Source organism: Actinia tenebrosa, unplaced genomic scaffold, assembly GCF_029948245.1.
Source record: "Actinia tenebrosa isolate PJP-AT-01 unplaced genomic scaffold, QUT_ActTen_1.0 PGA_scaffold4__44_contigs__length_22323623, whole genome shotgun sequence".
NCBI lineage: Eukaryota > Metazoa > Cnidaria > Anthozoa > Actiniaria > Actiniidae > Actinia > Actinia tenebrosa.
This window is the reverse complement of record NW_028292581.1, coordinates 4,910,540-4,932,334: the sequence shown is the minus strand read 5'-3', so window position 1 is coordinate 4,932,334 and position 21,795 is coordinate 4,910,540. Positions and strand designations below refer to the sequence as shown.

The following is a 21,795-nucleotide window of genomic DNA, read 5'->3' as shown; positions in this document are numbered from 1 at the left end:
TTCACATTAGTGTTGGCAAAATGCAGTGTCTTTATTGTTGAAAGCTAGGCTATATATCAAACTTTATTAGACTAATGATCCTACTTTTGGCTTAATTTGTATTGTTTTTATTTACTTTTTATTTATGATTTCAAAACTTTTAACCGTCTTGAATCAACGAGAAAGCAGCATGGCAATTTCAAAAGTGCACTCTTTTTATATGACAGCACATGGCGGTTAGTGTTTGATCACACCATTAAATATTTGGAGCAAATAATGAGATTCAATGACTTTTATCAGCTGCCAGGTTGAAATCCACCAATATTATGTTATTTATAGCTCTCGCTTGACAAAATGATGTCTGCAACTTCAAACTAAGAAAATGCTGGGGTTTTTTTTGCTAAAAATATATATCAATAGCTATACACCAAATCGAAGTATGGCTACCCATTTGGATAACTATTGTTCTGAGATGACTAGCCTCTCATACTATTATGTTTACACTTGAACTCGAGGCTAGTCAGGCCAGAACAATAGCTAGACAAATTGATCGCCATATGTCGATTCGGTGTACTGTGAGAGATACTCTTTCATTATAAGAACTTTGCTGTTTGAAACCTGCTCACCGATTCAAGACCGTGAAAGATTTTATGAAAACCTACTTCAAACAGAATACATTTAATCATGAAATTTGGTGTGAAACGCACTTTAAATCATTTTTGTTTTAGTTTAGGCAAAAAAATTCAAAATAGGAAAATGAAGACTATTTTCTTTCGCATTTTTTCTTTTCTTGTTCTTCTTTCATCATTTGTTTCGTTTTGTCTTGTCTTGTCTTGTCTTGTCTTAGTATGTCACGTCAGAATTCCTTCAGGTATCGGTTTGGTTCCACCTCATCTTATTGTGGCTAATTCTTCACACAGCCCTTACTGTTATCACACGTGAATCCCTGTGGGCAGCAATGATGGCCATCTGCACAGCATGAGGCATTTGGAAGTGGGCAGCAATGTTGTTCTCCTTCGCTTCCTACACAGCAGGTTTGGTACAAGCCACAATGACAACCACCTCGAAGCCGTTTTGGGAAAAACCTAATGACATCATCAGTAATGGTAGGTGTTTTAGGGACAGAAACAGGAAGGGCCTTAATGTTCGCAGCAGTATTCTTAGAAAACCTTTTGCTTAGCATCGGAATGACACTATTCCCTCGAACACATTTTTGCTTTTTGGCATCACAGTTGAAGCCGGAGGGACAACAGTGCTTTTTGTCTGGACAGCACACAGCCGAAGGCAATGGACAACAGGCGTACTTCCCGGATCCACTCTCGCAACAAGTCTCGCCGCTGTTGCATGTAGAACCGTCCGGACAATCAACACCGTCTACAGGCGAATGTCTTGAGGATGCTCTCTGCGGAATCATGGGGACTGTTTTGGCAGTAGCATAACAAGTATGTGAAGATGTATCACAGATGTATCCGCATGGGCAACAGTGTTCGCGATCAGAACAACAAACAGCGTTCGGTAATGGACAGCAGCCGTATCCTCCAGTGGAAATCAGACAGCACGTCTTGTGATCTAGGCACTGAGAACCGTCTGGGCAGTCGATATTTTTTACTCCAGATTTCTTCTTCAACTCTGTACAAATGAAACCCAGAACTGATTTTTCAAAAATCGTTACTGACCGATCAAATATCGTCCTAAGACGAAGCATACCCCATGAAACAAACCTGTGAACCTGTCAATATTGCTTTTCGCACAGTTCTTGAATTTTTAAATCTCACAATCATCAGTTAAAAGACAGTAAAATCCATAAAACTCCGGTAATAAGCACTCCCTCGGTTATAATATAAGCCCACTAGTTTGCTAAAGAAAATTCCCCTTCACTTATTAGCCCCCCCCCCCCTCTCCCCTTGGGTTATTAGGCCCACCTCTAGTATAATTCCCCCACCCCCCACCCCCTTCAAATCATAAGCCCATCAAAACCCTCACGAAATAGTATCAGCCTGTGAAGAGCCAGTAGGAATTCTACAGTAATAATTTCCCGATCGAAATATATACTTAACAAATAAAACAGCTTTTTACGTGCTCCGTTCAGTACGCATCTTGAAGGCTTAGGGCGCTTCCTAAGCGCTTTATTACTAAGTAGAGCATACAGCATGGAAAAAGCTCTTTTATTCGTTTTATTTTATAGCTTCTAAAAAAATATCTGAATTGAGTTTATTTACGCGAAAAGAAACACCATCACAGGATCTGGCAGAAATTCGCGCAAGAATTGCATCAGCTAATTGGTTTTCGGCTAATTATTGCGCGCGTACAATATGACAATAACATATCAATGGACAATCACCAACACTAACCTGTGACTTTATTTGAAGACTCTTTCTTCAAAAATGGAATAGATGAATCCCCTCTGTTGCACGCTCCGCTTGATACATCACATGTATATCCATTGGGACAACAATGAATGTGGTCACTACAACAAACGGCTTTTGGTAGTGGACAACATCCCCATTCACCAGATGCTAGTTTGCAGCAAGTGTTACCATCAGGGCATTCAGCTGAGCCGCCAGGACAGTTCACGTTACCAACTTCTTTCTTTATAGGTTTGGATGGTAGCTTCTTGATAAACGGTATAGAAGCCAATCCTCTGTTGCACGCTCCACTTGATACATCACATGTATATCCATTGGGACAACAATGAATGTGGTCACTACAACAAACGGCTTTTGGTAGTGGACAACATCCCCATTCACCAGATGCTAGTTTGCAGCAAGTGTTACCATCAGGGCATTGGGATGAGCCGCCAGGACAGTTCACGTTACCAACTTCTTTCTTTATAGGTTTGGATGGTAGCTTCTTGATAAACGGTATAGAAGCCAATCCTCTGTTGCACGCTCCACTTGATACATCACATGTATATCCATTGGGACAACAATGAATGTGGTCACTACAACAAACGGCTTTTGGTAATGGACAACATCCCCATTCACCAGATGCTAGTTTGCAGCAAGTGTTACCATCAGGGCATTGGGATGAGCCGCCAGGACAGTTCACGTTACCAACTTCTTTCTTTATAGGTTTGGATGGTAGCTTCTTGATAAAAGGGATAGAAGTCAATCCCCTGTTGCACGCTCCACTTGATACATCACATGTATATCCATTGGGACAACAATGAATGTGGTCACTACAACAAACGGCGTTTGGTAGTGGACAACATCCCCATTCACCAGATGCTAGTTTACAGCAAGTGTAACCATCAGGGCATTGGGATGAGCCGCCAGGACAGTTCACGTTACCAACTTCTTTCTTTATAGGTTTGGATGGTAGCTTCTTGATAAAAGGTATAGAAGCCAATTCTCTGTTGCACGCTCCACTTGATACATCACATGTATATCCATTGGGACAACAATGAATGTGGTCACTACAACAAACAGCGTTTGGTAGTGGACAACATCCCCATTCACCAGATGCTAGTTTGCAGCAAGTGTTACCATCAGGGCATTCAGCTGAGCCGCCAGGACAGATCACGTTACCAACTTCTTTCTTTGTAGGTTTGGATGGTAGCTTCTTGATAAAAGGGATAGAAGTCAATCCCCTGTTGCACGCTCCACTTGATACATCACATGTATATCCATTGGGACAACAATGAATGTGGTCACTACAACAAACAGCGTTTGGTAGTGGACAACATCCCCATTCACCAGATGCTAGTTTGCAGCAAGTGTTACCATCAGGGCATTCAGCTGAGCCGCCAGGACAGATCACGTTACCAACTTCTTTCTTTATAGGTTTGGATGGTAGCTTCTTGATAAAAGGGATAGAAGTCAATCCCCTGTTGCATGCTCCACTTGATACATCACATGTATATCCATTGGGACAACAATGAATTTGGTCACTACAACAAACGGCTTTTGGTAGTGGACAACATCCCCATTCACCAGATGCTAGTTTGCAGCATGTGTTACCATCAGGGCATTCAGATGAGCCTCCAGGACAGATCACGTTACCAACTTCTTTCTTTATAGGTTTGGATGGTAGCTTCTTGATAAACGGTATAGAAGCCAATCCTCTGTTGCACGCTCCACTTGATACATCACATGTATATCCATTGGGACAACAATGAATGTGGTCACTACAACAAACAGCGTTTGGTAGTGGACAACATCCCCATTCACCAGATGCTAGTTTGCAGCAAGTGTTACCATCAGGGCATTCAGCTGAGCCGCCAGGACAGATCACGTTACCAACTTCTTTCTTTATAGGTTTGGATGGTAGCTTCTTGATAAAAGGGATAGACGTCAATCCCCTGTTGCACGCTCCACTTGATACATCGCATGTATATCCATTGGGACAACAATGAATGTGGTCACTACAACAAACAGCGTTTGGTAGTGGACAACATCCCCATTCACCAGATGCTAGTTTGCAGCAAGTGTTACCATCAGGGCATTCAGCTGAGCCGCCAGGACAGTTCACGTTACCAACTTCTTTCTTTATAGGTTTGGATGGTAGCTTCTTGATAAACGGTATAGAAGCCAATCCTCTGTTGCACGCTCCACTTGATACATCACATGTATATCCATTGGGACAACAATGAATGTGGTCACTACAACAAACGGCTTTTGGTAGTGGACAACATCCCCATTCACCAGATGCTAGTTTGCAGCAAGTGTTACCATCAGGGCATTGGGATGAGCCGCCAGGACAGATCACATTACCAACTTCTTTCTTTATAGGTTTGGATGGTAGCTTCTTGATAAAAGGTATAGAAGCCAATTCTCTGTTGCACGCTCCACTTGATACATCACATGTATATCCATTGGGACAACAATGAATGTGGTCACTACAACAAACAGCGTTTGGTAGTGGACAACATCCCCATTCACCAGATGCTAGTTTGCAGCAAGTGTTACCATCAGGGCATTCAGCTGAGCCGCCAGGACAGATCACGTTACCAACTTCTTTCTTTGTAGGTTTGGATGGTAGCTTCTTGATAAAAGGGATAGAAGTCAATCCCCTGTTGCACGCTCCACTTGATACATCACATGTATATCCATTGGGACAACAATGAATGTGGTCACTACAACAAACAGCGTTTGGTAGTGGACAACATCCCCATTCACCAGATGCTAGTTTGCAGCAAGTGTTACCATCAGGGCATTCAGCTGAGCCGCCAGGACAGATCACGTTACCAACTTCTTTCTTTATAGGTTTGGATGGTAGCTTCTTGATAAAAGGGATAGAAGTCAATCCCCTGTTGCATGCTCCACTTGATACATCACATGTATATCCATTGGGACAACAATGAATTTGGTCACTACAACAAACGGCTTTTGGTAGTGGACAACATCCCCATTCACCAGATGCTAGTTTGCAGCATGTGTTACCATCAGGGCATTCAGATGAGCCGCCAGGACAGATCACGTTACCAACTTCTTTCTTTATAGGTTTGGATGCTAGCTTCTTGATAAACGGTATAGAAGCCAATCCTCTGTTGCACGCTCCACTTGATACATTACATGTATATCCATTGGGACAACAATGAATGTGGTCACTACAACAAACAGCGTTTGGTAGTGGACAACATCCCCATTCACCAGATGCTAGTTTGCAGCAAGTGTTACCATCAGGGCATTCAGCTGAGCCGCCAGGACAGATCACGTTACCAACTTCTTTCTTTATAGGTTTGGATGGTAGCTTCTTGATAAAAGGGATAGAAGTCAATCCCCTGTTGCACGCTCCACTTGATACATCGCATGTATATCCATTGGGACAACAATGAATGTGGTCACTACAACAAACAGCGTTTGGTAGTGGACAACATCCCCATTCACCAGATGCTAGTTTGCAGCAAGTGTTACCATCAGGGCATTCAGCTGAGCCGCCAGGACAGTTCACGTTACCAACTTCTTTCTTTATAGGTTTGGATGGTAGCTTCTTGATAAACGGTATAGAAGCCAATCCTCTGTTGCACGCTCCACTTGATACATCACATGTATATCCATTGGGACAACAATGAATGTGGTCACTACAACAAACGGCTTTTGGTAGTGGACAACATCCCCATTCACCAGATGCTAGTTTGCAGCAAGTGTTACCATCAGGGCATTGGGATGAGCCGCCAGGACAGATCACATTACCAACTTCTTTCTTTATAGGTTTGGATGGTAGCTTCTTGATAAAAGGTATAGAAGCCAATCCTCTGTTGCACGCTCCACTTGATACATCACATGTATATCCATTGGGACAACAATGAATGTGGTCACTACAACAAACGGCTTTTGGTAGTGGACAACATCCCCATTCACCAGATGCTAGTTTGCAGCATGTGTTACCATCAGGGCATTCAGATGAGCCGCCAGGACAGATCACGTTACCAACTTCTTTTTTAATAGGCTTGGATGGTAGCTTCGTGATAAAAGGTATAGAAGCCAATCCCCTGTTGCACGCTCCACTTGATACATCACATGTATATCCATTGGGACAACAATGAATATGGTCACTACAACAAACGGCGTTTGGTAGTGGACAACATCCCCATTCACCAGATGTTAGCTTGCAGCAAGTGTTACCATCAGGGCATTGGGATGAGCCGCCAGGACAGATCACATTACCAACTTCTTTCTTTATAGGTTTGGATGGTAGCTTCTTGATAAAAGGTATAGAAGCCAATCCTCTGTTGCACGCTCCACTTGATACATTACATGTATATCCATTGGGACAACAATGAATGTGGTCACTACAACAAACGGCTTTTGGTAGTGGACAACATCCCCATTCACCAGATGCTAGTTTGCAGCAAGTGTAACCATCAGGGCATTCGGATTGGCCATCTGGACATTCTACAGCAGTATTAGATGTTGAGCTTGCTATTTTTATTGGGAAGATTTCTTGTGATTTCTTAAGTGCATATGAAGGAATAAAAGTATCATCTTTGGAACATTTTCCTGTCGCAAGGCATTCCCATCCTGAAGGGCAGCAATTGATCCTATCGTCACAGCAAACTCCTTGACGAAACGGACAGCACTTATATCCACTAGGATATTTGCAGCATGTGGTCTTGTCTGGACAGGCTATTGTATTATTGCATTTCACAAGTGTGGCTTTCTAGAAAGCAAGATTAAAACACAGACATTGGCCTTTTTTAAGTGATTTGTATTATGAATGCATTTTTAAATTTACAAAGGGCATTTTCTAAGATACTAAAGAAGGTCCTTTTTGATCTAACAATGTTACAGATATATTTTGTTAAATAAAAACTGATATACTGCAAAAGTTTTTTCTGTAAGGTGTAGTTCCAGGAACTATCCATACATTTCTCCCTCCCCCCCCCCCCCCCCCCAAAAAAAAGGAATCCTGTAAAGACTGCCTCTTGCCCCAAACCCCCCCCCCCCCCCTGCCCTAATAAAATTCCAATAATTTTGTTCTTCCTCTGACCCCCTCACCCCCTACCCCTTAAAATTCTATACTAATTATTTAAATATTGAGATAAAGTCAAAATTAATACAAAAATGAAAAATAAAATAAATAGAGGATATTACATGGGCGCGCGGAGATACGAAATTTATCTTTGAGTGTTGAAAAGATCTCTCACGAGTGAGCACAGCAAACGAGTGAATGATTTTCAACACGAGAAGAAAAATTTCGTATCTCCAAGCGCCCATGTAATATTCTGTTTATTATATAATTATCCATAAAATCAACTTAACAAGCTTTTTATTATTATAAAAAGTTTTTATTTATAAACTAATAGCTTAAAGTGCTACTACGACGAAAATCGCTCAAACTTGGATTCTGCTGAAACTTCCTAAGAATACTCTTTAAAGGTCCAATAATCACTGTATGAAGTGTTTTCTCGATATTCAGGACGAAACTATGATATCTTTACGATTATTTTTTGGAGTCTGTGACGTCATACACTCAACATCGAACATCGCTCCATACATTTCCTCGTAGTTTATGATCAAAATATCAGTAGTAAAGGGAGAAAGAAATACCCAAACACCCCAAAATATAAATTATAGTCACAAGTAATGTGAAATAAGCACATTAGCCACCCTTTGGGCTTCATAGGAATAAAATAAATTAAGGATTTATATACAAAGAAATATATGTAGCAATGTTTGATGTTGAGTGTATGACGTCACAGACTCCAAAAAATAATCGTAAAATTATCATACTTTCGTACTGAATATTGAGTAAACACTTCATACAGTGATTACTGGACCTTTAAAGAGTATTTCTAGGAAGTTTCAGCAGAATCCAAGTTTGAGCGATTTTCGTCGTAGTAGCACTTTAAATACACTTGGAAACGATATTTTCACATGTGAAATTATCAGTTTTTCGAAAAGGAGAAATATAGGTATTTTATGGATAATTATATGATAAAACCTGGTCTTCCAGGATGCTGTGCAATAATAAGCTTAGTTCCCCTGAAATGTTTGGCAACATATTTGGAATTCAAATCTTGTCAGTGATGATGCTTGTCTTAAATTTAATGGCAAATTTTTCCACAGTACCGCTCCGCTATAAGTGAAGCTTGTTTTAAAAATATTTGGTATGTGGGAGCAGAACTGCTAATTTATTCTCTGAATTTCTCAGGTCGTGTGTTGTGATGTCTTTTCGATTGATAAATTTAGAGCTAAGATATCCAGGTGTCTGGTTATACAGAGCTTTATACATTAAAATACAATTAACAACCATCTATATGGGCATCATAACCTAAGAAGGTAATTATTCTTGCAGCACACTCACTACAATAATTAAAGTGAGGTCGTACCAAGGCATTGTACACGATTAAGTGAGTTACACGAGGAACGAAGTACCTAATGCATTTCATTGCACTCAATGTTGGAGGTCAACTTTGTAACCTCCAAACGAACTAGAGAACTTTAACTTGTGAAAAGATATGATAAGACTAGTGTTAAGTTATGTTAAGAACCAAGATAAATTTTGAATAGTTATTGAAGTAGCATTTAATTTGGTAAGCCAAACCTTGATGACAGTTGCTGGTATATTTATGTTGCTGTTCTTGGAACCAGTTTCTTCATAACAGCTTCCTGCTGATACATTACACTTATAACCATTAGGACAGCAATGTGTACGGTCAGAACAGCACACAGCATTTGGTAAAGGACAGCAGCCATATTTATCATTGTTCATTAGACAGCAGGTGTAGTTATCAGGGCATTCTGATTCACCATCTGGACATACAACTGCTGTTAAGGCAGGTACCACACATGATGAAAGAAGTACACTAGCAATAATCAAGGTTGTCTGAAATAATATATAAGAAAAAATTAGTTCCAAACAACTGAATGAATAAAATATATGGAGGACATTAGAGTTTGATGTACAAATCCTATGAGAGAGGTTTTACGTAACCCATGCTATACACAAGAAAACAATGTAAAAATGATCTACTAAACTCTGTTAGAATGATTTTATGTACCCATAAAAAAATTAGTGTATGGTTAAGCTTGTTGTATGTTTTTCTTTTATGCACGGGGGTAATTTTTTGGGACCCATATATTCCCTTGCTTGTTTTGGTAATGGCTAATGAGCTAGGACAACACCTTTGCTGACTGGCTAATTAATTCACTCAGTCTGAGAGAAATGATGTATATCCGCGGTGGATCTAGGATTTTGAAAAATGGGGACATCATTGATCTGACATTAAGGATGAAAGACAATTTAATCATCATTCCAAGTCGCACTTCAACAATTAACGGTAAGTTTGATCCCATAATTGTCCTATTTCACTATGACGTCACTGCTTGTTTATGTGGGGGATAGAATTGCCAAATCCAATAAAAAAATTCAACAAAATTTGCTCCTAGTGAAACAGTTTAATCTAAAATGGCCTGGTTTTCAGATATAATATGTGTTAATATGTACTAAAAAATATTCTGAGAGTTTGCTGACTATTCTACTTCTCTTTGTGGATTGTTACGGGTTTTAGAACACTTTCCAGTTAATTCCGTCCTACAATCATGATCCTTTACGTTTAAACAATAGATTGTTGAAGATTGTTTTGATATGATGTCATATCGAAATAGGGCAATTCAAGTTGCCCAAATTGGGGCTGAGTACGTACACAATGTGACATGACCACACATGATCTGGCAAGGTGTCTGCTCCAATTGCATATTCATATTTTACAAGAAAATACATCTTTGACAATCCTCTAAGAAAAAACACCAAAATTGTGGTTGGAATGCAAAGCTTTAGTAATACTAAATAGCACAATTTCATGCAAATTCCATTGATTTCTATTGTTTAATTAGCACTATTTTGTACTAGTTAGTAATTAGTGTTTCACGGATTAATTGTTTGCACTCTATACCACCGGATTCAGCTTTTGGTTTAAGGAAAACTGAAGTAATAATATAAGCACACATAAAAGTACACATTTCTTAATGCATTTCTGATCCAATATAATAACTAAACATTTAACAGTCAAGTATTTTTTTCCATGGAAATCTGTATCACATGCTGCACGTTACGTCCAAATATTTCCGCTAGCGGACTTTCTAGTATAGGAGCTGGTTTACAGTTAACTGTGCTTACACTCGAAAAGACTCCAATACTTTGGCGACAAACTGCTCTCTACGTGCAAAAGCGTTGAAATTTTCTTTTTGTTTTAGAACACATGTAGATAAATAACTGTCAGGGTTGTGTAATTGTGATTAAAACTATGTAAACTTGGCTAGATATAAGTCAGAAGAGTTCCTATCAAAGTAATCTTAACTCTTGTACTGTACAAGAATGGAAAACTTTTATAGTACGGAAATTTGATTGGAAACGTTTTGAGCTGACTTAAAGTCTTTTTATGCACGAAATTAGAAATACACACTAGAAAATTAAACAAAGATGGGCTCACCATTGAAGAACTAGTAGCTAAGTAAGACTTCTTCATCGTTCTTGTGGACAAGAACAAGAGAAAATAATCTTCAAAGACAAAAGACCTCCCTTTGACTGAGCTCCTCAAAATAACCAGACGACCCAGGAAGTGACTGAGTGATAAGACCTCGTGATTTTTCCGTGATCCTCCTGTATTCTTTACTCTCCCATACCCCCTCCCCACAGTTTCTACATTGTCAAAATATTGATTCGATCATAAATATTATATGAAGTAAAATATCAAAATGCTTTCCTTAAAGTTTAAGTATGAAGTTATTAGTATTCAATATTTTGTACTTCATATTTTAATATTTTAGCACAGAACAATCCTTTGGCCATAACTAGGAAGTCCCTCACCTCCCCTCTCTCACTGTCTTTATAAATCAGCAGAATACACAGGAAACCCATTATATTTTCTTTGAAATACACAGGTAACCCAACCATTTGTTTATTGTTACATACCTAACGTCCGCCATGACAGTCTGAAATTTCCTTCTTCAGATCAGAGAAACATGGACAGCTATCGAGAAGAATGTGATCTTTTAGCAGACAAGGCTATAACTGTTGCTGTTATGAAACTGGGCAAAGATATATTGAACTCAAGAAATCTGTTTGCAAATATAAAACAGTTGTCTAAAGATGGCGTCCAGGAATGTATGAGTTACTTGGAAGTTTTTGAGAAAGAACCGCCTTGGACTGTTGATTGGGAAGCAATAGAAGCTGGAAGAAGGTTCTTCGTTCGCAATGCTATAATGGGAGGACTAGTATTGATGTATGGGAGTCTTGTTTCATCTTTTGCTGCAGCTAAAGGAAACAAGGTGATTATGGCTATGCCCTTTAGAACTCGATGCATAAGGGACATAAATTATCATAAATTAGCAGGGGAGGAGAAGAGGAAAGGGAAGGTTGCTCAAGAGGGTTGATCATGTCAGTTAAATGGGAAAATTTTTTATGAAGCAGTGGAATATCTTATTCAAAGAAGGAAACTGCTTAGGATAAAGTAGTAGTAACTTTAGTAATACTAAATAGCACAATTTCATGCGAATTCCATTGTTTTCTATTGTTTAATTAGCACTATTTTGTAGTATTTAGTAATTAGTGTTTCACGGATTAATTGTTTGCACTCTAGGTCAATGATGGTTTGGCATCAACTTAATTATCAAAAACCAATAAATCTGTTTCCGTTTTGCTCACTTCATCTTGCCCATGCAGTAACATCGGCTTACCATAAACCACGAAACGAAACGAAACGACACAACAAAATGCGAAACGAGGATTTTGCATTTTACAGATCTTTAAAATGCGAAACCGTCATTTCGCATTTTACAGATGTGTAAAATGCGAAACGACAGACTGTAACCCGAGGCTTTGCGATCCCATGTTTAACTGTAAGCTTACTCACGAAATTAGATGAAAACTTTGTAGCTCCATGTCTTAGAAAATTAGAGATTACTTTGAATCTCAGTGGGAAGAACAGCGTAAACTTTCCATGTACCAAAAGCCACAAATCTATAAACTATATTGAAATACGTTACTTGTGTTGTTGTGGCGCCATTTTGAATGCACAGTTTTCATCCAACTTCGTGAGTAACAAAGCCTCAGGTTACAGTCTGTTGTTTCGCATTGTATTGTGTCGTTTCGTTTCGTTTCATTTCGTGGTTTATGGTAAGCCATAACATCCACAGTGATTATAGCAATAGGGTAAGTGTCTGTGTTTAAAGAATAACAATGTGCAGTTTCAGGAAATAATTTCATCTATTGCATTGACCGTTACTAACTTTCTTTAGCGTTTTTACACATTGTTTTTCTTTTTAGGAGTAAAAAACATTATTTGCCATGCCTTCCTGTACAAACAGGATGCAGGTACTTTTTAAGGGTCAACATCCCCACCCTTTGTAAGAGCACCACCACCACCCTGCTCCCCTGATTATGGATGCTGAAACTCACAGGAAGTGTAATAATTGATGATTATTTGCCGAAGGCGAAGTGAATATCAGGGAATATTAACCGAAACAAAGTTGAGGTCATTATTCCCGATATTCACTGAGCCTGAGGTGAATAATTGTTTTAGTATAAATACACAGGTGATTCTTTCAAAAGGAGGGGAAAAAGAAGATAAAAGACGCATTTTTTCCCGGTAACAGCAACAAAGCGGCTGGCCACCATTTTGGATAATCGCTGGAGGTGATTATCTTGTGATAATCTGAGTCTCTCAACCAATCAGCGTGCGAGATTTTCAATAATCACCTGTGCATTTATACTAATAAATAATGATATAAAGTACTACTTTAAAATATTCCCAGGTGTTAATGGCAACTAGTCGGCTAACAGGATATGGAGATGTGCGTCAAAGAGTTTTTGAGACTCTAGCATTTGTTAAGGTTGTCATGTTGAAAGACAAGGAAGCAATCAAAAAAGTATGTTGTAGAGTTAGACTTCTCCATGCAGCAGTCAGGTATTACATCACTCACTCCATGGACAACTGGGACTACAATGAAGTAATTATACTTTGTCTATTATTTTATTCTCATAATTATCTGTGTTTATCATTCATTCATTCATTCATTCGTCCATTCATTCATTCATTCATCCATTCCATTCATCCATATATCCATCCACCCATTCATGCATCCATCCATCCATCTATCCATCCACTCATCCATCCACCCGTCTATCCATCCATCTACCCATCCATCCATCCGTCCGTCCGTCCGTCCGTCCGTCCATCCATCCATCTACCCATCCATCCATCCATCCATTCATCCATCTATCATGTTCAATCCCCCCTAGACTGCGAGCGGTCCCACTTTTCCCTCCAATCTCAGTAAAGGCAAGTGTTTTGGAAGTCCTGTGGACGCATGTAGATTGAAGCCAAGTAAGCATGGAGAAGGGAAAGGAAAAGGACCCTACTTTCCAACCACAACCAAATAAAACACTTGCCTTTACTGAGTTTGGATGGAAAAAAAGGACCACTCGCAGTCTATCCCCTCATAACAGCTATTTCTAGCAACTCACTTCTCAAAGTGCCCATACTTATATTTTCTTCAAAACAATATTTTTTATTATTATTTATAGTGTGGTCATCCTGTTAGCCAAGAAGATATGGCAGGCACCTTATCAACCTTCTCGTCAAGTGTCATACATGGTTTAGATTGGTTAGGTATCACAGGATCAAAGGAAGAATGTGATGGATACCAACATTTATGGAAGTATGTTGGTTATCATTTAGGTAGGTTATAGATATTTATTTTTAAAATATTATTTGTGCATAGAGTGTAATGCTAAATCTCTTTGGATTGGATTGAATTTATAGTTCCATCTCAAACAATAGGGAAACGAATCACCTTTCGCAGCAGTTTTCTGTCCCACAAACAACTACACAGTATCTGTTTTAAAGAGTACTGCAAGGATAACTAGGCAATTTCCATTTACTTTCTCAGGACATGAATTACTTGAATCAATTTGTGATTCATTCATCCATCCATCCATTCATTCATTTATTTATTTCTTTGTTTATTTTTTTTATTTAATTGGTCAAAGCTCATTTAAGATTTAATTTCCGCAATCAGAGTTTCAAATTCTGAGATATCGTAGCTAATTTGTTGAGTTTGTGGGACATAGCAACAGTAACTAAGGGGAGTCGGAACTATGAACTAGATTGTATCTATAGATGTCATCAGTAGATATGAAGTACCAATCCTGCACCCGGTGCCACCGGTGCGAACCGGTGCTCTCCCCCAGACCCCACTCCGGGCCCGTAATAACGGTGACGTATTCTATAGTGAGGTTCCAATCCTACGCCAGGTAGATCGTGGATCAGGCGGTTCTACGCCACCTGAATGAGGTTCCAGTGAGGTTCCAATCCTGCACCCGGTGCCACCGGTGCGAACCGGTGCGAACCGGTGCTCTCCCCCATACCCTACTCCGGACCCGTAATAACGGTGACGTCATGGCTATTCTTACTACCCCGTGTTTCTAGCCATGTCTATTCTTAGTTTGCTGGATTGCACCACATCCTATATTTTACGTCAAAGTTTGATCCTAATAAAATGTTCTGATCTAATTATTCATAAAATATAGTTTTTCTGTCACAAAGCCTATTGTTAAAGGATTAGACTCTTTTTACTTTATGCTTTTGTTTCACCCTAATTGAGTTCTACGAAGTTGACTCATCGAAAAACAAACAATTAAATGACTTGCCCAAGGAAAAAGAGCAAACACGTTTTTCAAAAATTTTTTTTTTTTTAATTTATTCATAAAACGCTCAATGCATGTGAATACAAAAAAAAAAGTTTAGTTACAGCTCTTTTCATTTTTTAACTAAGTATTATGTTTTGATTGTCAGTATATATTTGTTCAATAGAAACACCCGTCACTTGAAACAATAGAGGACTGTGTTCTGCAAAATTTGCGAGTCAAAAAAACCTACTAGATATCAAGACCACGTTTGTAAACAATAGAAGACTCAACAAACACAGTGTTTTGATTGATTTTCATAGTTCAGTCACTACAGCTAAACTCCGAACTACACATTTTGCCAGTCGGGTATGCAAACGTCACACACGACTAATTCGTTTTGAGGACTGTGATACGCTTCGTGCCAACAGCAATTCGGGCATTGTGCCACTGATATCTTTGAAAACGATTTGGGTTCTTGACAAGCGTGACACTCTCTTTCTTCTTCTTCTTCTTTTTCTTCTTCTTCTTCGTCCTCACTCTCCGATTCTGAGTCCTCGCTGTCAAGTTCCTCTTGGGATTCTCCAGCATCATTGTCACTTTCAGTTTCACTATTGCTAACATCCGTGTCATAGTTATCTTCAGGTTGCCTGGCAATCAGATCTGCCAATAGTATTTTGTTGCGAATAAGATTCTTGTCCAAATCAAGCTCTGCCAATCCACTGGTAAAAGTCTTGAGCGTTTTGGGGCGTTAACTTCTGGGTTGTAAGGTAACAAAGCATACTCGATTAATTCTTTCATGTTGGCTAGTGGAATTCTACGTTGATGATGAGTCATTTCTCCATGGGAATTCCAATACAAAATATCTTTGGATGCTACCATGCTATGAAGTAAATCATGTGCCTTTTGTCGCGGTATGCTTTTAGGGAGCTGTCGTGCCATTCGATTGATTTCATTCTCATCCGATTTCGAAAATTGCTCCTCCTCGCTAGAGGAATCTTCGCTCAGCTCGGGTTCTGTAGATTCTTCTTCTGAAACTCTTCTTCTCTTCATGATGACCTCTACTAGTAAAATGAAGTTCTTGGGATTTGGCTGGGTTTTTTATAGCAGTAAAAGACTCAGAGCGCTCATTAGAGGAGGTAAGACCTCCCCCACCAAGCCCTCGCCTTTTTGAATCAGAATTTTTTTCTTGGCCTTAAATGGTATTGATCCATGAGCTAACTCTCTTATATCATCCTTGTGCGGTCTCAATCTTTACTTTTGCCCTTCTGATATGGGAATTGTTCCTTGTAATAAATTATGACAGACCTCACACATTACATGAACTTGTTCGGGACTGGCTGTTGCAAGCAAAACTTTTCTCTGATGCTCTGGGCATTTTAGTCAAAAGATGTAAATAGCCAAAGCTATCACGAAGTAAGACAGACATGTTTTCTCTCGGGATGGTTTGTTCAAATGAAATGACAACGGAAAGAACCATCGTATTTGTTATACAACTGGTTGTTTACTATCTATACTAGATTCTACACTAGACTCTACACTAGACTCTACACTAGATTCTACTAGATTCTTATATCTACGCTAGAATCTTATGTAGACTAGAATCCCTGAATTCGTATAAATAGCGCTCCCTATAGGAATTGGCCTCATTCTTCGAAAGACGCACGATGACACGGTTCTGTCCTATTTGCGAAAAGCAGCAAAAGAATTTATACACTCATTTAAGTCGAACTCATAAGTTGGACAATTCGCAACGAAAGTATTGGATCGGTCAAGAACAAATGCGAAAAAGCAGTCATCGATTCACTCCGTACCCATTGCCTCAAAATGTTGAAGATCACACGAAATGTGACAGGTTTCAGTTACTCCATCCGTTCACTGCTCTCGTAGCTGGAATGACTGGATCTGGAAAAACGGTCTGGGTTCAGAATTTGCTTGAACATGCAACAAAAGTCATAAATCCATCACCACAGCGTATTGTATGGAGTTACGCACAATGGCAACCTGCTTACGAACACATGTTAGCAACCATTCCCGGGATCGAGTTCGTGAAAGGCATACCCCACGATATTGACGAGGATGGTTATTTCGACCCCAAAATCAATAATGTGATTGTAATTGACGATCAAATGACAGAGACATCCAACGACAAGAGAATCATGAACCTATTTACCAAAGGATCTCATCATCGCAACCTCAGTGTTATTTTCCTGATGCAGAATCTCTACTTTCAAGGAAAAATCATGCGCACCCTGAGTTTGAATGCGGCTTACCTTGTTCTTTTTAAAAACCCAAGAGACAAACTACAAATGATGACATTGGGAAAACAAATGTACCCGGGGAAAACAGAACAGTTTGTGCAAAAGTACGAAGCCGCTGTTCAAAGACCTTATGGGTATCTTTTCGTGGATCTCAAACCAAACACACCAGAAGAATGCAGGCTTCGGACGAATGTTCTTCCCAATGATCTGCCTGCTTTGCAGACGAAGCTGTCAAAAACAGCAATATCGCAACTTGGTGGTGGACAGTCAGGTGTCACGCAATCTATTGCTAACTATTTCGAACGTCAAAGCTATTTACAATTGCCTATATTAAAAACAATGCAGAACTTAGAGGAGCAAATGACTAGCATTCTCAGGGATTCCAATACCCCTGCGGAACTAAAAATCAAAAAATATTCGCAGCTATACGATCGATATCTTAATCTACAACAGCAAATTCGAAGTGGTTCGCCCCACAGCTCAATGCTGGAAATGGTGCAATCACCACAGGTACCACCATTGACAAGTCCCACTCTCCCCACTAGTCTAACATCCCCAGAAAATGTTACTTCAACAAGTCTCACTGATAGCGGCTACACCACACCCAAAACTAAAACGCCTTCATTCCTAGAGCGGCTAACCTCAAAAATTAGAACTCCTGCTCTGGAACTCAATCGAGCGAGAGCTTCAGCTTCACCGGAGGTTCCTTCCACTCCATTAAGAACCACGACTAGTCTTGATCAACCCTCTTCAATTGCCTCCTTATTCAGCACCCCCAAAACACAATCCCTGCCACCTCCACCTGATTTCCTACCAACTCCTCCGTCAAGCAAAGAAAACTCTGTGAAGTGGATTAGCTATCAAGATTCAGATAAATATCTTGGTAAAATCTTAAAACCACCGCGACGATCAGAACGATTGAGAGCGATAGCCAAGTCGATACCCGACTGGCAAAATGTGTAGTTCGGAGTTTAGCTGTAGTGACTGAACTATGAAAATCAATCAAAACACTGTGTTTGTTGAGTCTTCTATTGTTTACAAACGTGGTCTTGATATCTAGTAGGTTTTTTTGACTCGCAAATTTTGCAGAACACAGTCCTCTATTGTTTCAAGTGACGGGTGTTTCTATTGAACAAATATATACTGACAATCAAAACATAATACTTAGTTAAAAAATGAAAAGAGCTGTAACTAAACTTTTTTTTTTGTATTCACATGCATTGAGCGTTTTATGAATAAATTAAAAAAAAAAAAAAAGATTTTTGAAAAACGTGTTTGCTCTTTTTCCTTGGGCAAGTCATTTAATTGTTTGTTTTTCGATGAGTCAACTTCGTAGAACTCAATTAGGGTGAAACAAAAGCATAAAGTAAAAAGAGTCTAATCCTTTAACAATAGGCTTTGTGACAGAAAAACTATATTTTATGAATAATTAGATCAGAACATTTTATTAGGATCAAACTTTGACGTAAAATATAGGATGTGGTGCAATCCAGCAAACTAAGAATAGACATGGCTAGAAACACGGGGTAGTAAGAATAGCCATGACGTCACCGTTATTACGGGTCCGGAGTAGGGTATGGGGGAGAGCACCGGTTCGCACCGGTGGCACCGGGTGCAGGATTGGAACCTCACTATAGAATACGTCACCGTTGTTACGGGCCCGGAGTAGGGTCTGGGGGAGAGCACCGGTTCGCACCGGTGGCACCTGATGCAGAACTGTCATTTCATATCTACTGTCATCATGATGTTGTCCGGTGAAATAAAAAAGTGACGTGAACTGACTTATTTAATTTGTTCTTAGATTTATTTTTAGATTTAATCTTGGAATGCAATTTAACGTCGAGTCAGACTAAAGATTCGTGAAACAGAAAACATGTAACAAAAAAGAACAAATAATAGGTGGCAAGGGAGGTGTCCAGTGCACCTAGGGACACCCCTTCCCCCCCTGTATCCCCCCTGATTGATATAAAAGGAAATTTACTTATTAGAAATGGAATTCGTTTCCAGGGATATGTAATACCTTATTATGTGATACCTACCAAGATGAATGGCAACTAGCATTGTTAATCAAAGACAGGCATTTCTATCCAGATGAAGATTCCAAGACACTGACAGAGTCATTACTACAAGAATTTGCTAACAAAATGCCATTTCACTTCAGCTACTCCTTCAGTAGTGACCTATCGCGATATATGATAGGAAATAAATTAGCAGATGAACTACGTCTACAGAAAATGACTGTTCTAGGAAGTATTGGTATAAGACTGCTTTGTTGGTTGAACAAGAGCTTGGCATTCATTCAATATTATTTTCAACCATTGGAGAGAGGGATGTATAGGTTTGGGAGCTACGCTCTTGATGGCCTGGTGAAAAAAACTCTCAAAGGAAAACATCCTTCTTATAAATTCAATAAAACATAAAAATGCAAGGTATTTTTTGCCACCACTTTTATTACTACATTTACATTTACATTTACATTTACATTTACATTTACATTTACATTTACATTTACATTTACATTTACATTTACATTTACATTTACATTTACATTTACATTTACATTTACCAGTTAGGTCATTCGCTCAATACTGAGCATTTTAGACCACGCTAAATAATTATTAAAATGATTAAATAATTAACATATTAATAAATAGAATAAATAATAATAAATAGTAATTGTCCAACAAGTTAATAAATATCTGCAACTGCATTCTTAAATGATGCAAAGTGAGGTTGCTAGTGTTGCTTTCTTTGGGAGTTGGTTCCATTCTGAAAGTGTTCTTGGGTAGAATGAGTACTTGTAATAATCCTTTGTGGCCATAGGCTGAGTATACACGTACTCCTTGTTGAAACGGGTAGAATAGGAATGACCAAGTGGCTTAATTCTAACATCATCTTGACAAACCAGTTTATTTCGTATCTTGTAAATCATAGATAGTCGTGCTATCCTTCGTCTGCTTTCTAGCGTCTTCCACTTCAGTACTACGTGCTGGTGGAGACATAAGTCGATACAGATTAATCGGCAGTAGACTACTTTCAATCAATTAAATCGTTTTAGTCAAATCCAACTAATGGTCTATAATCAATGCTGCGTTCTGATTGGATGAGCTACTAGTAGGCTATAACTTATAGCCTTCTAGTAGTGAAAAGTGTCGGCTTTGAAATTTAACTTTACTTCAAAACCCGCCCTCACTGGCTAATGACTCATAGCCCATTCGGCGTTAGTTTGGGCATAGCATCAATGAAAAGTGAGGCAAAACGCATTCTATGTTTCCTGTGAATTGCTTATCAGTAACTGAAAATCTCGACGAGCGGAACTACTTACTTCCTGAAGTCCCCGTGATTTTTTTGCCCGTCTTTTAATAACGGCAGTCATGGTTCCTTAATTTCCAACCCCCTCCCACCTACCTTCTCCTCCTCCCTGATAAACTAAACTGTAGGTTAAATGAATCAATAATGCCAATCCACAACACGAGATCCTTATTACTTTCTTCCTTGAACTCACCACAACTGAATGGCAAGCTAGTACTAGTTCAATTATACACATACTTGGCAAATACACTAAGAAATTTTGGACCTCACGGACATTATAAATAATTATCTGATACAGCTAGTATAATCAAACTGCCGCATGGTAAACTGGTGGGTTCCCTGTGTTCCTCCCGCTACAAGAGCGTTATGCTATTAAATGTAGATCATATCTTGACCTTGATGTCGCGTCTGACAAATTATATATTTACTTGGATTACAAGTGCCAGCATACACAGTTATTTTATTACTGGGTTGCCTGTCAATTCTCTGAAAAAAATTTCAAACCCCCCCCCCCCCCCCCCCCCATTTTACTGGTAAAAATTTTTCCGATCCCCCTAAATTTCACCTGCCCTTTTTTAGGCCACAAAAGAAACAGTTTTGCGTTATGCATGTCACACTACTTGTGAGTTTGATCTTGCGCCGTGACGCAACAAGATCAAATATCCCAATGTGTCTGTCAGAATCACCAAAATAGTCAATAGTACCCAGAGGTCTTCACGGCACCACCCACTAGTCGTTTGCGCGGGCATACGATGATCCAAGAGCAGTAAATGTTCTTGTCAGTAAACTTTGCCAGTAAAGATAGGAAAGCATATATCTACTTTTCACGCATCGATATTGCTTATATGACTGATAACGTCTGATCGAACTAGTACAGGCTCATAAGCAACCGAATAGGAATAGATATTTTTCTCTTAAAAGATTGCGCGCCTTATTGTTGAAGATTTAAATCTAATAAAAAATGGATTTAAAAAATATTTTGTTTTTTAATTTTTAAATAAGCTTACTTTTATTTGGTGTACTTTTGAGTGTTGTGATCTTTGTAAAACACGCTACTCCGCACTCCTTCACACGCTTCAGAGCGACGCCTTCTGTCGATGTAACTTCTAAAATTCAATTCTCCGTGGTAGATCGCATTCACCTCGTTTTAAGTCATTTTTACTTGTCAGAT

The 21,795-nt window shown here is 39.1% G+C and overlaps 2 protein-coding genes across 3 annotated transcripts; one reads left to right on the top strand and one right to left on the bottom strand.

Moving 5' to 3' along the window:
* Positions 1 to 10: 10 nt before the first annotated feature.
* LOC116298313 (uncharacterized) lies at positions 11 to 10,983 on the bottom strand. 2 transcript variants are annotated; one of them, XM_089036685.1, is made up of 5 exons: positions 10,856 to 10,983; positions 10,070 to 10,159; positions 8,968 to 9,249; positions 2,331 to 7,080; positions 11 to 1,608 (listed from the first exon to the last, which is right to left on the bottom strand). In XM_089036685.1, the coding sequence occupies exons 2-5, from the start codon at positions 10,079 to 10,081 to the stop codon at positions 884 to 886; spliced, it is 5,769 nt and encodes a 1,922-aa protein (XP_088892811.1). In that variant the 5' UTR covers positions 10,082 to 10,159; positions 10,856 to 10,983; the 3' UTR covers positions 11 to 883. The 2 variants fall into 2 exon arrangements, with proteins under 2 accessions (XP_088892811.1, XP_088892810.1); XM_089036684.1 differs by lacking the exon at positions 10,070 to 10,159.
* Positions 10,984 to 11,327: 344 nt separating this feature from the next.
* On the top strand, positions 11,328 to 20,375 carry LOC116298298 (uncharacterized). Its single transcript, XM_089036992.1, has 4 exons — positions 11,328 to 11,693; positions 13,179 to 13,373; positions 13,951 to 14,104; positions 19,320 to 20,375. Exons 1-4 carry the CDS (start codon positions 11,388 to 11,390, stop codon positions 19,730 to 19,732), a joined length of 1,068 nt encoding a protein of 355 aa, XP_088893118.1. The 5' UTR covers positions 11,328 to 11,387; the 3' UTR covers positions 19,733 to 20,375.
* The last annotated feature ends 1,420 nt before the right edge of the window (positions 20,376 to 21,795 follow it).

Bases quoted from the DNA above. Each gene is read 5' to 3' on its own strand.
- LOC116298313 (XM_089036684.1), bottom strand. From the start codon at position 10,891: ATGAAGAAGTCTTACTTAGCTACTAGTTCTTCAATG. The intron at 7,081-8,967 runs GTTTGGCTTACC...CTTGCTTTCTAG, and splicing joins TACCAGCAACTGTCATCAAG to AAAGCCACACTTGTGAAATG. The intron at 1,609-2,330 runs GTTAGTGTTGGT...TCATTTGTACAG, and splicing joins GTCTTCAAATAAAGTCACAG to AGTTGAAGAAGAAATCTGGA.
- LOC116298298 (XM_089036992.1), top strand. From the start codon at position 11,388: ATGGACAGCTATCGAGAAGAATGTGATCTTTTAGCAGACAAGGCTATA. The intron at 11,694-13,178 runs GTGATTATGGCT...AAATATTCCCAG, and splicing joins CTGCAGCTAAAGGAAACAAG to GTGTTAATGGCAACTAGTCG. The intron at 14,105-19,319 runs GTAGGTTATAGA...ATTCGTTTCCAG, and splicing joins GTATGTTGGTTATCATTTAG to GGATATGTAATACCTTATTA.